At 42.4% G+C, this 18,548-nt stretch overlaps 1 protein-coding gene across 2 annotated transcripts; it reads left to right on the forward strand.

The window, feature by feature from the left end:
- The first annotated feature begins 12,981 nt into the window (after positions 1–12,981).
- On the forward strand, positions 12,982–18,016 carry LOC104931507 (NACHT, LRR and PYD domains-containing protein 3). Of its 2 annotated transcripts, XM_010746524.3 has the most exons (7): positions 12,982–13,080; positions 13,179–13,455; positions 13,887–15,765; positions 15,847–16,020; positions 16,124–16,297; positions 16,420–16,466; positions 17,011–18,016. In XM_010746524.3, exons 2-7 carry the CDS (start codon positions 13,188–13,190, stop codon positions 17,592–17,594), a joined length of 3,126 nt encoding a protein of 1,041 aa, XP_010744826.3. In that variant the 5' UTR covers positions 12,982–13,080; positions 13,179–13,187; the 3' UTR covers positions 17,595–18,016. The 2 variants fall into 2 exon arrangements, with proteins under 2 accessions (XP_010744826.3, XP_027138364.1); XM_027282563.1 differs by lacking the exon at positions 16,420–16,466 and having other exon boundaries at positions 17,011–17,149.
- The last annotated feature ends 532 nt before the right edge of the window (positions 18,017–18,548 follow it).

The following is an 18,548-nucleotide window of genomic DNA, read 5'->3' on the forward strand; positions in this document are numbered from 1 at the left end:
TCACCAACGGGTCTCCCGGTCTCTCTCCGGGAGGGGCGGAGCTTAGTCAAGTGAAGCGTGTGTGTGTGTGTGTGTGTGTGTGTGTGTGTGTGTGTGTGTTTGTTTATGAATGAAACAGACTGATGATTCATTAATGTGCTGTAGCTCATTTAAGTCTGTTTGCTGTGTCTCATATTAGAATGTTTACGGTAATATTTCATCTAAAGTGGAAATTTAAATTTAAATTTTAAAGAGACATTACGTCGAATTTTGTGATTTGTTGCCCCCACTGTGGTAACTATGTTCAGCTGTACTCGAGTATTTGTTCTGATTACATTACTTCTGATCGAAAACTAGTAAGTCCAGTCTGTGCCGAGCTCCTGTTCTGACACGACACCGGCTCCGCTCCCCGTCAGTATTCCCTGTAAACCAAGCTAATATGAGCTAACAGCAGCTACCAAACTGAGCTAACAGCAGCTAACAGACTGAGCTAACAGCAGCTAACAAACTGAGCTAACAGCAGCTAACAGACTGAGCTAACAGCAGCTAACAAACTGAGCTAACACAGCTAACAAACTGAGCTACACACAGCTAACAAAACTGAGCTAACAGTAGCTAACAGCAAGCTACAAACTGAGCTAACAAAAGCAGCTAACAACGGAGGCTAAACATGAGCTAACAGCAGCTAACAAACTGAGCTAACATGCAGCTAACAGCAGCTATCAACATCAAACTGAGCTAACAGCAGCTAACAAACTGAGCTAACATGAGCTAACAGCAGCTAACAAACTGAGGCTAACATGAGCTAACACGCTAACAGACTGAGCTAACAAACTGAGCTAACAGCAGCTAACAACTGAGCTAACATTAGCTAACAGCAAGGAAGCACAGTCTACACGCTGAGCTAACATGAGCTACAGCAGCTAAACAGACTGAGCTAACATGAGCTAACAGCAGCTAACATGAGCTAACAGCAGCTAACAGACTAAGCTAACATGAGCTAACAGCAGCTAACAAACTAAGCTAACATGAGCTAACAGCAGCTAACAGACTGAGCTAACATGAGCTAACAGCAGCTAACAGACTGAGCTAACATGAGCTAACAGCAGCTACAGCTGTCAGCAGTTTACTTCACTGTCCATCATAAACTCTGTAAATCACAGAGAGTTGAGGCGGAGCAGCCGGAGGACATCAGAGGGAAAACCAGAAAACATTTCCTCCATAAAATATGATCCAGTTTCACCAGAATCAGTGAAATAGTTGCTGCTGTGTGACTTAGTGCCGTAAAGCGTTACGTACTTCTCGCGGGTGTCACAACAGATTTGTTCAGACTACCAATGAGGGTCAATGAAGAGGTTGTTAGATTCTTTGAAGGAGTTGTCGGGTCCTTGAGGAGGTTGTGGCGAACCCAAGTGGTTGTAGGAATTCCTGGAGAGGTTGTGGAGGTCTTGAAAAGCTTGTTAGACTGTTCAAAGAAGTTGTGTGGTCTTCAATGAGGTCGCAGGAATCTTGGAGATTTTATAAGGGACCTTGAGGGGACGCTGAAGAGGACAGGAAGGCTAGTTTGAAAGCTCCTTCAGGAGGTTGTAGGACTTCTTGAGGACATTGTAGTGGTCCAACAAAAGATTGTGTAGGAGTTGTAGGGACCTGTGAGGTTGTAGGGATCATTGAAGAGGTTGCAGGACTTCTTGGGGAGGTCGTGGGGGGTCCCAGTCTACCACTACCTCCATCCACAGCACCTAATGTTAGTTTGGATCTGAACTAATGTGTTGCAACACTGAAGAACTCCTTCGTCTATAGATGTATTTATAATTTGAATTTAAATCCTAGGCTGAGTACATGCAGTAACCTACTAATTACAGCAAACTGCAGAGTTTCAGATTTGATCGAGACTGTTGGGGAGGCGGATTTTGTTGAGGTACAGTGAGACTGCAGAGGTGTCATCTTTTAATGAACTGATTATTCAGCTCGTCGAGGTTGCCTCATTTGAAAACCATCTCATATAGAACGAGAGATCACCTGAAGCTCGTCTGGTCATTACTCCTTCTGCTGAAATACACCGATTCTCCACTCACTCTTCGCCAGATCTTTACAGTTTCCCCCGTGGTAACTAGTCAGGCTCTACATACAGCATGTGCATGCAGTACAGATGCTAAACAACCTTTATCTGACCCAAACTATCACTAACCTGAACACAAACAGAACCAGTTTCCATTTTTGATTTTACGTCTTTAGACTTCAGATCATCTGCTCGTAACTCTGCTGGGATTTGGACGGACAGAGACTCTTTGTTGCTTCTTTATTAAGATAAGTCTCAAAATGAATGAGGGTTTTATGGTGAGTTGGCGCCATCTACTGTCTGTGGTGCTTCAGTGCTGTTTCATGTCATCATCTGTCTATAATATAACATGCATAGCTTTATGCCCAGAGGTGATATTCCAGTGTACCAGTGTCGAGAGGAGGCTGACTCACATATAAATAGTAGAATATATAGTAGATATAAGAATACGTAGTGATCCTTGAGAGCGTTGTGGTAGTCTTTGAGTACAGTTAGGATATTTTAGTCCTAGAGAAGCTTGTAGGGGAAGATTTTGTGATCTTGAAGAGGTTTTCTAGGCATCTTGAAGAGGATGTAGGGATCCTTGAAGAGATTGTAATGGTCATTGGAGTCATTGAAGGGTTTGTAAGGGTCTTTGAGACTGTGATTTTGATTGTACGTTGAGATTATTGGACATCATGAAGGGGACGTGGGAGTAATTAAGAAGATTGTTGAGGGTCTTCTGGGAGTTTGTAAGAGTTTGGATCCTGGAGGAGATTGCAGTGGACCTTCAGTAGTTTGCTGTGTTCCCTGAGGAGGGTCGCAAGCTCACAAGGTGCTTGTGAAGGTTCCAAGTTTCATTTAGGAGGCTGGCTTGATTGCAGCCAGGAGTCTAAGAGGTTGTATGGGTCCTTGAAATGGTTGCAGTGATCCTTGGGGGGGCTGTAGGGATCCTTGAAGGGGCCATAGGAATTGTTTGAAAGGTTCACATGTTGTCAAGATGATTGTAGGCATCCTTGAGCAGATTCTAGGCATCCTGGCAGAGATTGCAGTGAACCTTAAGTAGTTTGCAGTGGTGCCTGAGGATTGTACTTTGGTCCTTGAGGAGATTGCAAGGTCTCATAAACCCTTACAAGAACATTTTACTGGCTGTAGGTAAAGTTTTAAACTTGAAAATGAGCGTTCACTGTCACAAAGTCACAGTTTAATGTCTGTAAGTGCAAATCTTCTGTTAGTATAAAAGACACTGCACGCTCTGCATTAGTGAAAACACGTTTGGATATGAGAAGGAACATTGTGCTGAGCTGTTAAAGTTCAACATCTTATTCTTCTCTTTCAGTTGATTCAAAGCTGTAATTAATATTCTGGCATTTCCTCCACTCTGTGTCAGGTGTGCTTTTCTGCTTTTTCAGCTTATGCTTGCATTAAAGTGAACCGACAGCATCCAAAGTGTTTTTAATCCTCTGTCTTGTACGTTGAGGTAATAATGTCAGAGTAATTGTGGCTTGGGGGGGGGCGGCCGGCTGATTGACAGCTCATTTAAACAGACACAGTAAAGGAGATGAGAGCCACGGTTTAGAAGCAGGAAGTTAATGAAGCTGTAGGGATGAGGGACAGGTACAACATCACTGATACACTCGTCTGTCTTTGTGTAATTGAAACCTCATTTAGTAAAAGGCGGTGATGCTGATTCACCCGTTTTCTCTGAACCCAAAGACGACAAAAGAAATTTTTTTTACCTGAAAACAAAGTCTTTAAACTTTAAATTAACTCTACAGAAGTCGAATATGTGGAGAGTATTTGTCTCAGTTGGACTTTGAGAAGGTTCCCCAGATGATAGACCTACACTGAGTCAACACTGAATCAATGATGATGCACCAACATTGATTTTTCATCAGGTGTGCACCCTGAAATAAAGTAAACTCTGAAAGTTTTTTCAATTATAAAAAAATAGATGAAGACAGACATCAAATCAATGTTAGTTCAACTTAAAATCAATCGCTGTTTTATCCTTGAACCAACAATGAGTCAACATTGATTCAAGCAAAGAAGTATCAGCATTGATTCAATGTTATCTTGCCTTGAATATTCAACCTCGAGGAAAACGATGATTCGGATTAAACCAATCTTGTCACGCTATCCAGGTCCAGAAAAGTTTCAGGAGAGGTGAAGAGTTCTCCGTAAAGAGGTGGCACAATCCAATAATTACTAATCTGCAGCTGTTGTGATGTTATTTTTTGTGCAAAACTCCCAAAAAATCAATGAATGGAGAAAATAATCAGCAGGTTCATTCTGGTGTTAATTATGTTGAGCTCAACCCCTCAGGCAGAAATGTCCATCGATATTTTGATACATTTCCAAGTTTCTCTTCATACTGTAGTTTCATTGTTGGTGGTGGACTCACAGGAAATGATGCAGCATGTAATTGTAGCTTCATTGTCGATCGTACAGACGCATCAGAGCCGGATACATTTCCTACTGATGCCGTTTCACATTAAAAGCATCCGACTGCTGAAACACAAGCAGTTACAGGAAATGTGATACATTCATCACAGCGGTTAGCGCCGACTGCAATCATTCATCTGAAATGCTTTAACGAAACGACACATCGCTCTCTGAGTTTCATCTAAAACAACTTGAGCTCATGAAGAGTTTCATTATGAGGAGTTTTCCCAAATGTCCTTTTACATTCTGGATAATCCAACTTCAGCAAACGTTCCCTGAGTAGACACGTTCAGCGCCAACAACACTCAACACAATTACAATTGGTATGCTGAGCTGAGAGACAGACAGACAGACAGACAGACAGACAGGTTAACAGAGAGAGACAGACCTCCGCACAGTTAATCTGTTTGAAATAAGACCCTCTAAGTCTCAGAGCTTTGGAGGAAATCTGAAATCCATACCATGATATTTACATAATCTGCCTCACATCCTAACAAACTCATTCTCCGTTCCCATCATGCACCTGGCCGCTGACACATTACCATAATTCATTCAGCCCGTGCAGACTTTCAGCTGTTGTTTTGTAAGAATGCACACGGCAAAGTTCAGCTGGAGTATTGAACTACATTTAACTAAATGAGTTGTAGCTGGACGTCATCAGTCCTCTTCCTTTACATGCAGGCTGCCACATTTACATTTAGTCATTTAGCTTTGGGGGAAATGATCAAGGTGCAACGCAGCATCAATGAGTTCTACTCACATACAATCAAGGTCCATTTGTAGACGGGGATGGATGTGTCATGTCCAGGTGTTGGTAGTGTTGGAGAGGAGGTCCTCTCTGAAGAGCTGGAGGTCTTCAGCTGATCTGGTAGGACGTTCCACCAACGGGGAACAACAGACGTTGTTTCCAACATTCATTGGAGGAGCTCGATGAGCAGTAACATGTGACCTTTTGGGTTGATTGCTGTCAAGACCAGGCAGTGCATTCATTCATTCATTCATTCACCACCTCACAGAACCACCATCATTAAGCAAATACACCAACAAAAACCAGGAGGCGGCCCCGGGGAAGACCCAGGACACGCTGGAGGGACTATGTCTCTCGGCTGGCCTGGGAACGCCTTAGGGTCGCCCTGGAAAAGCTGGACGAAGTGGCCGGGCAGAGGGAAGTCTGGGCCTCCCTGCTGAAGCTGCTGCCCCCGCAACCCGACTAACGGATAAGCGGAAGAAGACGAACCAACAAAAACTATTTTATTATTTAAGTGTGAGCTTCTTTGCAGTAAACTTCTAGTTGTAAAGTTCTAATGACATATCATGTTCAGGGAAAACATCACATTTTAAGTGCTCGGAAAGTTATGAAGATACAGATTGGTTTCCATGTTTAATTAAGAAAGTGTTTACAGAAAGCCAGCACAACAGAGCAGTCTTTGACGGTCGATGAGTTTTATTTTGTTTCTGCCAGGTTCGAATGAAATGCTGAGATGTCATGAGGTTGAGTCTTTTTGTCGATGGAGTCTGGTGGCTTTGAACCCAGAGATAACGAAAAAGGATCCACTGTCTCACATAAAGGTCAGCTTCTGATGATTGCAACCAGTTGCCAGCAGCGCAATACTGGCACGACGATGATTCATCACATAGACACAATAAAACTCATTTTACAGTCCTGACAGAAGAGGAAATACTTTAGCATTACATGACTGATCTTTAGCTGTAATGACGTCATTCATGCTGCCTGTAAATGTCATTTCACACCCAGTCAACACCTTTCTGGTTTTCCGGTTGGATTTAAGTTTTTTGAGTTTGTGGGTTTGTGGCAACCTCTGTGAAGTGAAGCCAACACAGGGACTGAAGCTAAACACTGCAGTTCCTCAAACGTCCACTTGAGGCTGGCTCCAGAAGTGAGTCAGTCTCCATAAGTCCCCATGTCCAAATGTCCAACTTCACAGCAGAAATAAACATGTTTACAGCCTGGTACAAAAAACAGTTTTGGTCTCTGTAGCTAATTTCCCCGTTCATGACAACTGTACTGAGGGTGAATTTATATACAACTCACCTGTTCACATTATATTAAGGCTTAAAGTTATGCAGGATTAAGAGTGTGGACGCTTTGATTGACAGGACTCGACCTCTCAACGAATCACACTCACTTGAATTCTCTGATGTAATAATTATTAATAGTATAAGGCGCCTCTGCAGAGACGCAGCTGATCCTGCGGTGAGTGATCCCACCACACATCCAGCTGTCACGCAGCCCGTCAGTCAGACCGGTCGACAGGCTCCTGTATCGTCAGCAGTCAGCGTTTTTTCTCTGCAACTCTTCACATTAATGTTGCATGAAGCCAAAGTCTGTTTAAGCAGATTTACACAGTCTCTCTTCTCTGATGGTGAGTGGCGTTTCTGCAGGTACCAGCAGCTTCAGCCTTCAGCCTTCAGTCTTCTCTGCTCGGATCTTGTGTTGTTTGGTTTGTACTGAACTCAGCCCAGCCTGAGTGAAAGCGATGTCAGCGATGACGTGGTTCAACATGCTGGTGTAACCCGCTGTCATGTAGAGAAGCGAATACATTCTGATGAACAGTGCTGCTGGAAATGAACGTATGGTGAATTGTTTGTCTTTCTGAACTTTGGTACAGGTCAGAATAACTCTAAACAACTGTTGGTCAGATTTACATTAAACCTTCTGATGGTTCCCAGAGGATAAACCCTGATTTCAACGACCCCATGATCTTTCCTCTAGTATTAATGTTGCAGTCCATCTAAACCGAGACCAAGTCACCAGAGTGTATCAAGGCAGAGACGAGGTCGAGACTTTTGTGGGTTGAGACTAAGTCAAGACCAAGACTGAGGCAGTGTAAGATCGAGTGAAGACCAAGACCGGACAGTAAGACAGATTTTATGAGACCTTCTTTGGTGATATCACTGCAGTCAGGGTCTTGAGATAAAAGACCTTCAAAAAGTGTCTTAATAACATCTTGACTAACTCATAAAAGTGTTTTATCATTACACTCAGTCGGCCACAGGGCCAGGACGAGGCTGAAGACTGACGATAACTTTTCTCTTCTTAGCTTCTTCTGTAAAACGTCCTCTTAAGTCTCTTCTCCTCTGCCATTATGTCCATAGAGGCTGTTAAGCCCGGTTACATTGCCCAGCTCCTGTTCTGGCATGACACTGGCTCTGCTCCCCATCAGCTTTTCTGAAAACCTCTTCTTCTTCTTCTTCCCTCCTGTGGTACAAACACTAAGTCGCAGTAGTCTACCTCAAACTGAGCTAACATTATCTAACAGCAGCTACAGTTGGCAGCAGTTTACTTCACTGTCCATCAAGAAACGCTGTAAATCACAGAGAGCTGAGGCACTGAGGTATTTCAAATGTCTTTTTTAAGGTAACTTATATCTTTTCCTTTTGAAATAATGTACAGAACTCACATGTGTTTTTGAAGAGTTGCCTGCATGGACGCAGACTGTGTTGGAGAGCTGTATAACACACCCCCACTTAAGGCTCGTTGGTTTGGAGAGACACTTAATGCGGCGGCCTCCACATGAACGTGCAGAGGAGAGAGAGGATCGTGGGAGGTTGTAGTAGCTGGATTGGAACATAGCAGCAATAACAAAAACATTAATGATGGCTCAGTCCAATCAAAGTGTCCCAGTAAGCCAATTCACTGTGAAAGTGAGTCAGCAAGTACAATGCTGCAGCTACATGAGATTCATTAACTTTGTGAAATGTCCTCCAGTCTGCAAGGTGTGAACCACCAGAGGGCACTCATGCTACACACAGACCAGATCCAATGAGGGAGAACTCATTTAAAACATTAGAAACTGTTATTATCATCATAAATGAATCATTACGTCTGCTGACAGACTGGGAGAACACTTCATGCTGCTGGTAATTGGTGTTAATTATAAAGTGTTGCAGCTTTGTTTAATAAAGTCTCTACAAGGTGGTAATGAAACTCTTTATATTTGCTCAAGTACTACAGTTTTGTGGTACTCTGTGGTACAATTCAGACGAGTGACGCTGTCCTCTTTTACTATTTTTACTCAGCTTTTAACAAAAAACACATGAAGAGTTTATAAAATATGTTTTGTTCTAGGTTAAACTACTCCATGATTTCAATCATGTCAATGTATAAAATGAATATAAACAAAGAATTGTAAACTTGTGAACACACCAGAAATTTTATTTTGATTTTTCTGTTTTTTTTTTTTTAATTTTATATACAACCTAAGTAACATGACATTATCTGTAAATTAACAACCAAAATACAATGAACATAACCAAGTATTATACCAATAGTGACAAATTACAGTTATTTATTTACTTTTGTGCAGAAAACTTTTAAAATTATAAAATTTAGTATTTTACAGCTCTTTTAAAATTACATATAAATGAATGTAAAATGACAGTAATGTACTGTAAAATTAGTGTTTCCCTGTAGAACAGTGTTTGATCGTGATATTTGAGTTCAAATCCACCCAATGATGTTATTGTCATCTACTGAAGGTGTTTTGATCGTAATAATTAAGTAAAAATCTGCAAAATAACGACGTTTCTCCGCAAAAACGTATAATTTTTTAAAATTATATTTAACTTCAGTTTAATATTTTTTGTTCATTTATGTTACAGTGTACTTAAATTGATCTGAATACTACTTTTTGTCTTCTCTAGTATTGTGGTACTTTCTTAGTACAGAGAGAGAGAGAGAGAGAGAGAGAGAGAGAGAGAGACGAGTTAAAGTGAAATGTTCAGAGTAAATTGGTTGTTTCCTCAAGAGAAGTAAAGAAAACACTTGAAGATGACAGATGCTGTGTGTGTGTGTGTGTGTGTGTGTGTGTGTGTGTGTGTGTTGTGTAATAATTATATCAGCAGTCAGAGTTGATGGATGATTAAGGTTTCTCTCTGTAGCCTCAGGTGCCCATTAATCTGTCATCACCACTGTATATGTGTGTGTGTGTGTGTTTCAGTTTGAGTCTGTATGTAGCAATTATTGTCCTATCATAACTGTCTGTCTGTGTGGCTGTACAGCTTAAGGAAGCAGATATGAAACCAGCTTCTCTGCAGCAGCAGAACAGGGTTTGGGTTCGAGATCAAAGTAAAGAGAACAAAACCACGCATCAGCTACAAAAGGTCTAAAAGATACAAAGAGAATATTCAGCATGCTACGACAGAGTGAAGTAGTCTTCAGACACTACCTCAATATCATACTAGAACATTTCGAAAGAAATTTTGAGAGTGCCTGACTCTGGCCCCGTCGCCCCCATACATTATTACTGACACTGCTCAGAAAATTCAGTACTAGAAACTTCCGCAGAGCAGTTACTGCACCTGTTAGAATGTCAGTTGGGAATCCTGACAGAGACAGAAAGAAAAAACTGAGACCACCCCTCGAACGGAAGGATCTCTGGCCAAACCGTATTTCCAATCATTGAACCGAAATCACTGGGAGCATCCTGAGCCCTTCCTGAACGTCTACATATTTGTTTTGTGTCGATAATTGAAGAAATGTGCCCTTGGGAGCAATTCAGAGAAACGTTACTTGCTTTCCTCCAGAAAATTTCCCGCCTTTTTAACATGGCAGTCTATGGGCTGTTGATGGGTGTTGCTGCCGCATCTTTGCGTCTCCCGCCAAAACTATAAATGTGACAACTTTAGCAGGCGAATGTGAGTGAGACGACAAATTTTCCTACGTTTCTATGTATAAATCATGTCTGTAGCTGTGCATTTGCAGCCACAATCGCAATTTACAAATTTATTTTTCGACGACTTTTTCTCTCCCTCTCCACTCTAGCGATGACATCACTCACTCTAGCTCTCGAACATTCTCGCAATACACACCCATTCATTTTTTGGCGTAGTTTTTGGCAATTTTTGGCAAAACCGTTTCCTGAAACTATTAGAAAAGTCACAGCACAGCCGTCCCGGTCGAGCCGCATGTTTTAATACCCATTTTGTGTATGTGCGACAAACCAAAAAAAGATCGTAAGAATAATAAGTTGAAGAAGAAGCGCGGTGGATAACAGTGTGCGCTTTCAGGCACACTCAAAAATCTGAAAATGATCTATGACCAAAACTTCAAGTTTAAAGTTTAAAAGAACTTTATTATTAACTAACTTAACCAGTAAACAATACAATACTGTGTGGTCCAACTCATCCCAAACCACCTCAGCTGGTCAAAAAGTCTTTACATAGCCACGATGTGTGTTTTAAAAACCAATGATGGACTCACTAAGCTCAGACTAGATGGGATGGCATGGGGCTGCATTCATGAATGCTATGCTGGCGTCCAGCAAAGCACCCCTACACCATCACACCATCTCCTCCATACTTTACGGTGGGGACCACACATGTAGATACCATCTGTTGACCTTCTCTGCGTCTTAAAGACACAGCAGCTGGAACCAAAAATCCCAAATTTGGACTCTTCAGACCAAAGTCCATTTTTCCACTGGTCCAATATCCGTTCTTTGTGTTTGTCATCTTCGTCTTCTTCTTCTTCTTGTTGGTCTCCTTCAGTTTCTTTTGGATCTGAACATTTCCACCCACACAGCACAGTCTAGCTATTGATTTACTACTGTATGAATAATCTCACAGAGGGAATCATGTGGTGGTGGAATGGGAAGGGCTAAATGTCACCAGAGAGTCATGCAGACAGGCCTGACAATGGCAGGATGAATGGATGTAGGAAGATGCGTTAGAGAGAGAAATGTTCTTTACACCCAACATGTCTTCGAGATGGATGTAATACTCTCCCCAACAAACAGTAATACACCCCTGGCCTCTCTGTAATTCCCCACCAGGTGGTTTATGTCATGTTATTTCATCGGATGAGCATTGAGGACTTCCCTCTGAGATTACTGAAGGACTTTGACCTGTGTTTTCCTGTCAAAGCTTTATAGACACAGTAAAACTCTGCCAGGACTGATATAAGAAGTTGGAGGAAGGAGAAGAACGAAACTTGTCTTGTCTCTCTTGTATGAGATATGTGATCTAGAATGTAACCTTAATTTTAAAGCATTTGTTACATACATTTAAGACATTTTTATTTGATTTTTGTCAAGACAAACCTGCTGGGATGTCGTTCTTTGGAGTAACTTGAGTAAGTAATTTTTCTGAATCTCTTAACTTAACTGTGTCCTAATTTACAAACACCATTATGTTTTTTATGCACTTTTTTTTTTGTTGCATATTTATGCATGTTAGTCTGTGAACCGATCAGTGTTTGTCGATGTTAAATCATGTAATAGCTACAAATAATCCTGGTTGCTGGCTGGCTGTTACAGTAGATCGAATTAGGGATCCGAGCTTAGTGGAAAGCAGTTTATTTTCCATGGTGAGCTCATGTTACACTGCTATGCACCAACTAAAACAAAAAAACACGCCTTTAATACCTCAACAGAAAAGTAATAATGACTTTTAAACTGATAACAAAGAAACAACGTTTCACACCATGTTAATAGCTGACTGTCTAACACACTTTTACCCATTTATTATTGTACATAAATAATATAGAACTTACCTTTAAGTAGCTTTAAAGTTATCAAGTAGCTCTATGATGTTTACAGTGAATGACATATTCAAACCTAACACTTTCCATCATCTGGAAATATTCTCTAATGTCTTCTGCATCATTTTACACCCAAAGTTAAGCCGAAATATTTAGAATATTTAGTATCTTGAATAAGATGTCTAACACGAGCAAGAATGTTTTTGGTTTGCTGCAATAATGTGAAACACGTCATATAAATTTATCATAAACTCTTTGCTGATAATGAGATGGTTCTGATGCAGACATTGGACTTCTATTTATTAATTATTAATTGGCATGAACTACATTCAAATAGCCAGTCGTCTAGCTGATGGACTTGTTTGTTTATGTAGGCGATTATAGAGGCATAAGTCTGTTTCATAATCAAACTTCTAGTAGTATTATGTTTCACATTTTTAATGCCAATGATTTCCGTTTTTCATTACTAATATTTGACCTGGATCAAACTGGGATGAGGTTACGCGTTTTTTAAACCACAGAGAAAACAAATGAGTAAAAAAGGAAACCGAAAGTAGATGACTGATAACACACCCCTCCTTCCACCATGCCTTCCACAGTATTCCCCCGTTTTCCCGTAAACCATAATAGTCTTATCAAAACACGTCATTGTTATCATAACTCCATCCTGGATAATGACAGGACTCACGAACAGTGAATAAGCCAATGATTAACTTTTATACAAAAGCTTTACCGTAATATGTTTTATTACACAATGACTCTAATTTTAAATGCTCACAGGTCAGAAGATGATGACTCTTTTACAGTATATGATAAGTGGTGAGTGATGATGATGACTTTTGTTGGTCATTTTACACATTTAACTCCTCCTCTGTACTTTACAGTGGAAACCACACATGTAGATACCGCCCGTTCATCTTCTCTGCGCTTCAGACAAGGCGGTTGCAACTAAAAATATAAAGTTTGGTTGATTTTTGTTGGTATTTTCCCCAAAAGGTGCAAACTGGAGTTCCTGTTGTGAAGAACCTGGAATAAGAAATGATTGTGGACATTTGAGACCAGCACACTTAAATCCACCTAGTGATTTACCAACACCCATAGAGCTCACACCACACAGGTAAATACTGGTGACATATCAGGGGGAATTTGTTTGAATGCAAGAAGTAATTAGTGACCTTGCATGAACAACAGTGGTACACTGGTCTGGTCTTACAGGGAGCAGAGATGGTGAGGGTTGAAGAGCTGCTTGCTGACACTCTGGAAAATTTGGGACGTGAAGAGCTAAAAAAATTCAAGTGGAAACTGCAGGTCGGAGATGGCTTTACCCCAATCAGAAAGTACCGGCTAGATGGGGCGGACTATCTGGAGACAGTAAATGTAATGGTGCAGACACACAACCAGCAGGCTGTGGAGGTGGCCCAGAAGATTTTAAGCAAGATGGGGAGGTTAGATCTGGTGGAGAAATTGTCAAAAAGATGCTCAGAACCACAAGGTAAGCCATGAACTGTGAAAGGCAGCATGGTGCCCTTCGTTTTTTTGTTTTGGAAGTCTCATGTATGTGGTTACAAACCAGCGAATGTCCTATGAGGAGCAGCTGGCAGCTACAAGCTATAAATGTGGTTGACTGTTTCCTTGAAAACAACAATGGTGACTATCAAAGGTCTTCATTGAAAGAAGAGCCAAAATGGCACTGACTGCTTGCATTGATGCAAAACATGTATTTGTTCTTCTCCTTACTGTTTGACTATGTTATGTAGTTTGTTGATCTGATAGATGATGACAGAAAGTTGGGTCATCCAACAATGACTTCCTAGATGGTCGTCTGTAGTCGTCAGATTAACAAACATTGGGTTGGGGTTCAAATTTTTAGTAAACTGCTTTAGTACACTGACTTTGCTATGGATGCCATTTTCGTCCTCACAGGTGACGAGACTCCAGCGCCAGAGCCTCCAGAACAGATCATACTGTACCAACGCAATCTCCAGTCGAACCTCCAGAACAGGTTTAGATGTGCTCAAGAGGGCATGACGGAGAGGAAGGATGAGCAGTGCCTGAGTGACATCTTCACGGAGCTGTTCATCACAGCCGGGGGGGAAACACACATCTATGAGCAACATGAGGTCGTGCAGATTGGGATGATAAAGGGAAGGGTAGCAGAGACGGAGAGGCCAATTCAACCGAGTGACATATTCAAAAGCCCTACTGGAAAACAGAAAGCCGTAAGAATAGTGCTGACGACTGGAGTTGCAGGAATTGGCAAAACAATCCTTGTAAATAAGTTTGTGCTGGACTGGGCTGAGCAGAGAACGAATCAAGATGTGCACCTGATATTCCCCTTCACTTTCCGTGAACTGAATTTGCTAAAGGCAGAAAAGTTTCGTTTGACAGAGCTGATCCACACATGTATCTGGGAAACCAAAGACATGCCGGATAAGGAGCTTCAAGACATTTTCATCAAACTTCAGGCATCAGGAAACCGTGATTTTGACAAGAGTGAATTTAAACTTCTGTTTGTGTTGGACGGACTGGATGAAAGTCGTCTTCAGCTGCACTTAACTCCGAGTGAAAAGCCGCCAGCTGCCTTCGACGTGACAAAGTCAACCACGGTGGATGTGCTGCTGACTGCCCTCATCAACGGGACGCTGCTTCCCTCTGCTCGCGTCTGGATAACCACGCGGCCTGCAGCAGCCAACCAGATCCCGCGAGACTTTGTCAACAGCATAACAGAAGTGAGAGGGTTCACTGATTCGCAGAGGGTGGAGTACTTCCGGAAGAGATTCCCGGATGACAATGAAGCCAGCAGAATTATCCCCCACATCAAGGCATCGCGAAGCCTCTTCATCATGTGCCACATCCCAGTTTTCTGCTGGATCACTGCTACAGTTCTGGAGAACGTTTTAAAGAACAGAAGACAGGCAGAGCTGCCCAAAACCCTGACGGAGATGTACACCGAATTCCTGCTGTTTCACATCGCCCAGACAGAAGAGAAATGTGGCATAAAAAAGAGCATTGAATACATCCAGTCGTTAGCTAAACTAGCTTTTCACCAGCTGATGAAAGACAACCAGATCTTCTATAAGAGAGACCTGAAAGACAGTGGCATTAACCTCCGCGAAGCCTCACTGTACTGTGGAGTTTTCACGCAGGTCTTTAACGAGGTGCCGAGGTGGAAGAGGGACAACGATAAGGCCGAGATGTTCAGCTTTGTCCACCTGAGCCTTCAGGAGTATCTGGCTGCCCTTCACGTGGTTATGACGCTCATTAACGACAACAAGAACATCCTGTCTGAGCCAAAGGTAACACTGGAATGTCTGTTGACGCTTTGCAAGAGAAAGTCTTTAAACGAAGTCCACGAGATTGCACTTGAGAAGGCCTTACAGAGTCCAAAAGGGCACCTGGACTTGTTCCTACGCTTCCTCTTGGGCCTTTCCCTGCAGACCAATCAGGATCTCCTTCGGCGTCTGTTGAAGGTGACAAAGGAGTTCTCTGAGGACAACCACACGATAATCAGGTCCATCAAGAAAAAGATCAAGGAGAACACTGACTCTCCAGAGAGGAGCCTCAATCTGTTCTACTGTCTGAATGAGCTGAAGGATGATTCTCTCGTGGAAGAGATCCAACAGTACGTGAATTCAGGGAGTCTTTCCCCAGACAAGCTCTCTCCTGCACATTGGTCAGCTCTGGTCTTCATCTTGCTGTCATCAGAAGAAACGCTGGAGGTGTTTGACCTAAAGAAATACTCTGCATCCGAGGAGGGTCTACTGAGGCTGCTGCCGGTGGTCAAGGCCTCCAACAAAGTGCTGTATGTGCACAGAAAACTGTCTTAACTGTATCAAATACAGATACGTTTACTCGTTTATATTCTGTTTCTATCATTTCTCAGGCTGAGTAACTGTAATCTGTCGGAGGACATCTGTGAAGCTCTGGCCTCCGTTCTCAAATCTCAATCTTCACAAGTGAAAGAGCTGGACCTGAGCGACAACGACCTGTACGATTCAGGCGTGAAGCTGCTGTCTGCTGGACTGGAGGATCCACATTGTACCTTACAGAGTCTCAGGTAAGGATGCATTCATTTGTTCATCTGATGAACAATGCTCATGCCCCTTCTGCTACATGCTAATTCACGTTCCACTTTGTAAACTGTATGTGTTTGTGTGCAGGTTGTCAGGCTGCATGGTAACAAAGGAAGGCTGTACCTCTTTGGCCTCAGCTCTGGAGTCCAACCCTTCCCACCTGAGAGAGCTCGACCTGAGCTACAATCATCCAGGAGACTCTGGAGTGAAGCTGCTGACTGCTGGACGCAACAATCCACAGTGGGAACTGAAAAATCTCAAGTATGAACCGACGAAGACAAATCTGTCACACTGATGAAGACTGCTGTTAAATAGAGATTTTAATGAATGGAAAATACCTCCATTGAGAAGGTAATGATGGATTATTTTGTTCCTTCCATTAGCCTTGAGTACAGCGGAGCGCAAAGACTGAAACATGGCCTGAAGAAATGTAAGTCCAATAGGACACCACCCATCCTATAGCACATAAAATACTGTGGCAGAAAGGTCATTAACAACTCGAAGCTACAGCATATATCTGCTATAATAACTGTCTGTCAGTCAGCTGTCAATGAGTGCTAACCTTTTAAAACAGCATGAGATGACAGAGATCCTAATTGGCCGAGTCCTCTGGGCCTAAAGAGCAGCAATGTCAGTCAAAGTAATACATGTCTACTAAAGGATCAAACACTACCCGTAACCCTACAAGACCAGACGTGTATTCAGACAAAAAATGGACAAAATTGGACAGTGGATCGATCAAACATGTGTGATTACCTGGCAAAAAGACATATAGTACGACTAAAAGTCAGGCCCAGATTTACTCTTTATCTCAGATTTAGAGGCTGCTGAGCGTGGTTACATTCCCTGCTTGCCCAGCTCCTGTTCTGGCATGACACTTGCTCCGCTCCCTGTAGATCACAGAAGAGTTGAACTGTTGCCTTTAAATAGTTACATTGCATGTGTTGAATGATAAACTGTGTTTTGTCCATCAGATGTCTGTGAACTCACGCTGGATGAAAACACGGCACACGAACACCTCAAACTGTCAACTGACAACTGCACGAAGGTGACGGCCGTAAAAGAGGCGCAGCCACGCCGCGATCACCCAGAGAGGTTCAACTACTGGCTCCAGGTGCTGTGTAGCAACGGTCTGACCGGTCGCTGTTACTGGGAGGTCGAGTGGGAGGGCAGGGTTTATGTAGCGGTGACGTACAGAGGGATCAGACGGAAAGGAGAGGGAGCCGACGGCTGCCTCGGAGCGAACGACCACTCCTGGTTGCTGCTCTGTGATGATGATGGATACACTTTCCGACATGACGACAGAGCGACGTCCATTCATCTCCCGTCATCTCCTGCATCCAACAGACTGGCAGTGTTCCTGGACTTTCCTGCTGGCACTCTGTCCTTCTACAAACTGACCTCTGATGCTCTGGTTCTCCTCCACACCTGCCAGTCCACATTCACTGAGCCTCTTTACCCCGCGTTTGGGTTTGGGTTTGAGTCTGGAGTTGATTGCTTTGACTCGTCTGTGTCCATATGTGAAGTGGAGGATGACATGTTCTCCTCCCGCTGTTGACTGTTGAGTTCACTCTGTTGAAACTCCAGAAAACGTGATCTATATTTCCGGTTATTAATGTGAAATTAAACTACCTACAAACACGTTTTCCGTGTTTTTGAAACACTGGGAACGACTTTAAGACGACGGAGTGTTGAAATAATTGTCCACTGAAATTCTTTGAGCATCAATCAGTTTTTTTGGATGTTGTTGATATCGGTCTTGCATTTTTGGCTTTGCACAATGTTCCTGAGCCCACGCAGTAATATTTTTCATGCTGCCGGATGGGTCGATGGTCACGGACATTCATCGCTGCTGAGATTTCTCTGGATTCTTCGTTGGACTGTTTGTTGTTGTAGTTGTGAACGTTGCCCATCATGTACCTGTTACCAATAAAACCTGCATAATGATCCGAACAGGCGTTTTTTTAGGCATCCTATTCACAACGACTGTATGTTTACGAAAAAAAGAACAATAAAGCTGATCAGTCTGAACATTAAACATCTTGTCTGTATTCAAGATTTAAAAAAAAGATTTGCAAATCATTGAATTGTGATTTTACAGCCGTTGAACCCAGCATCTCGACAACCGGGAAGAAGAAGAGGAGGTTTAAAGGGAATACTGACAGGGAGCGGAGCTGGTGTCGTGCTAGAACCGGAGCCGGCAGCTCAGCAGCCTCTATGGACTTAATGACGGAAGAAATAATGTAATCAGAACAAATACTCGAGTACAGCTGAACATAGTAAGTTCTGCTTTAATATATTCTTGAACAGATAAACTCTGATGTTTTGAAACTCAGCCCGTCTTTTTGTATAAAGTTGGATTGGGAGCGTCCGTAATACTGACGCCGGAGACCTGGTTACAGTAATACAGCTCAGATTCAGCTGGAGAAACTGGATTATTTGGTTGTATAAACCTTTAACCAGGTTTAAAAAGGCTTTAACAAATGTGTGAAAGCCTCGTGCACGTTTACTT

Source organism: Larimichthys crocea, chromosome X (genome assembly GCF_000972845.2).
Source record: "Larimichthys crocea isolate SSNF chromosome X, L_crocea_2.0, whole genome shotgun sequence".
Classification (NCBI taxonomy): Eukaryota; Metazoa; Chordata; class Actinopteri; family Sciaenidae; genus Larimichthys; species Larimichthys crocea.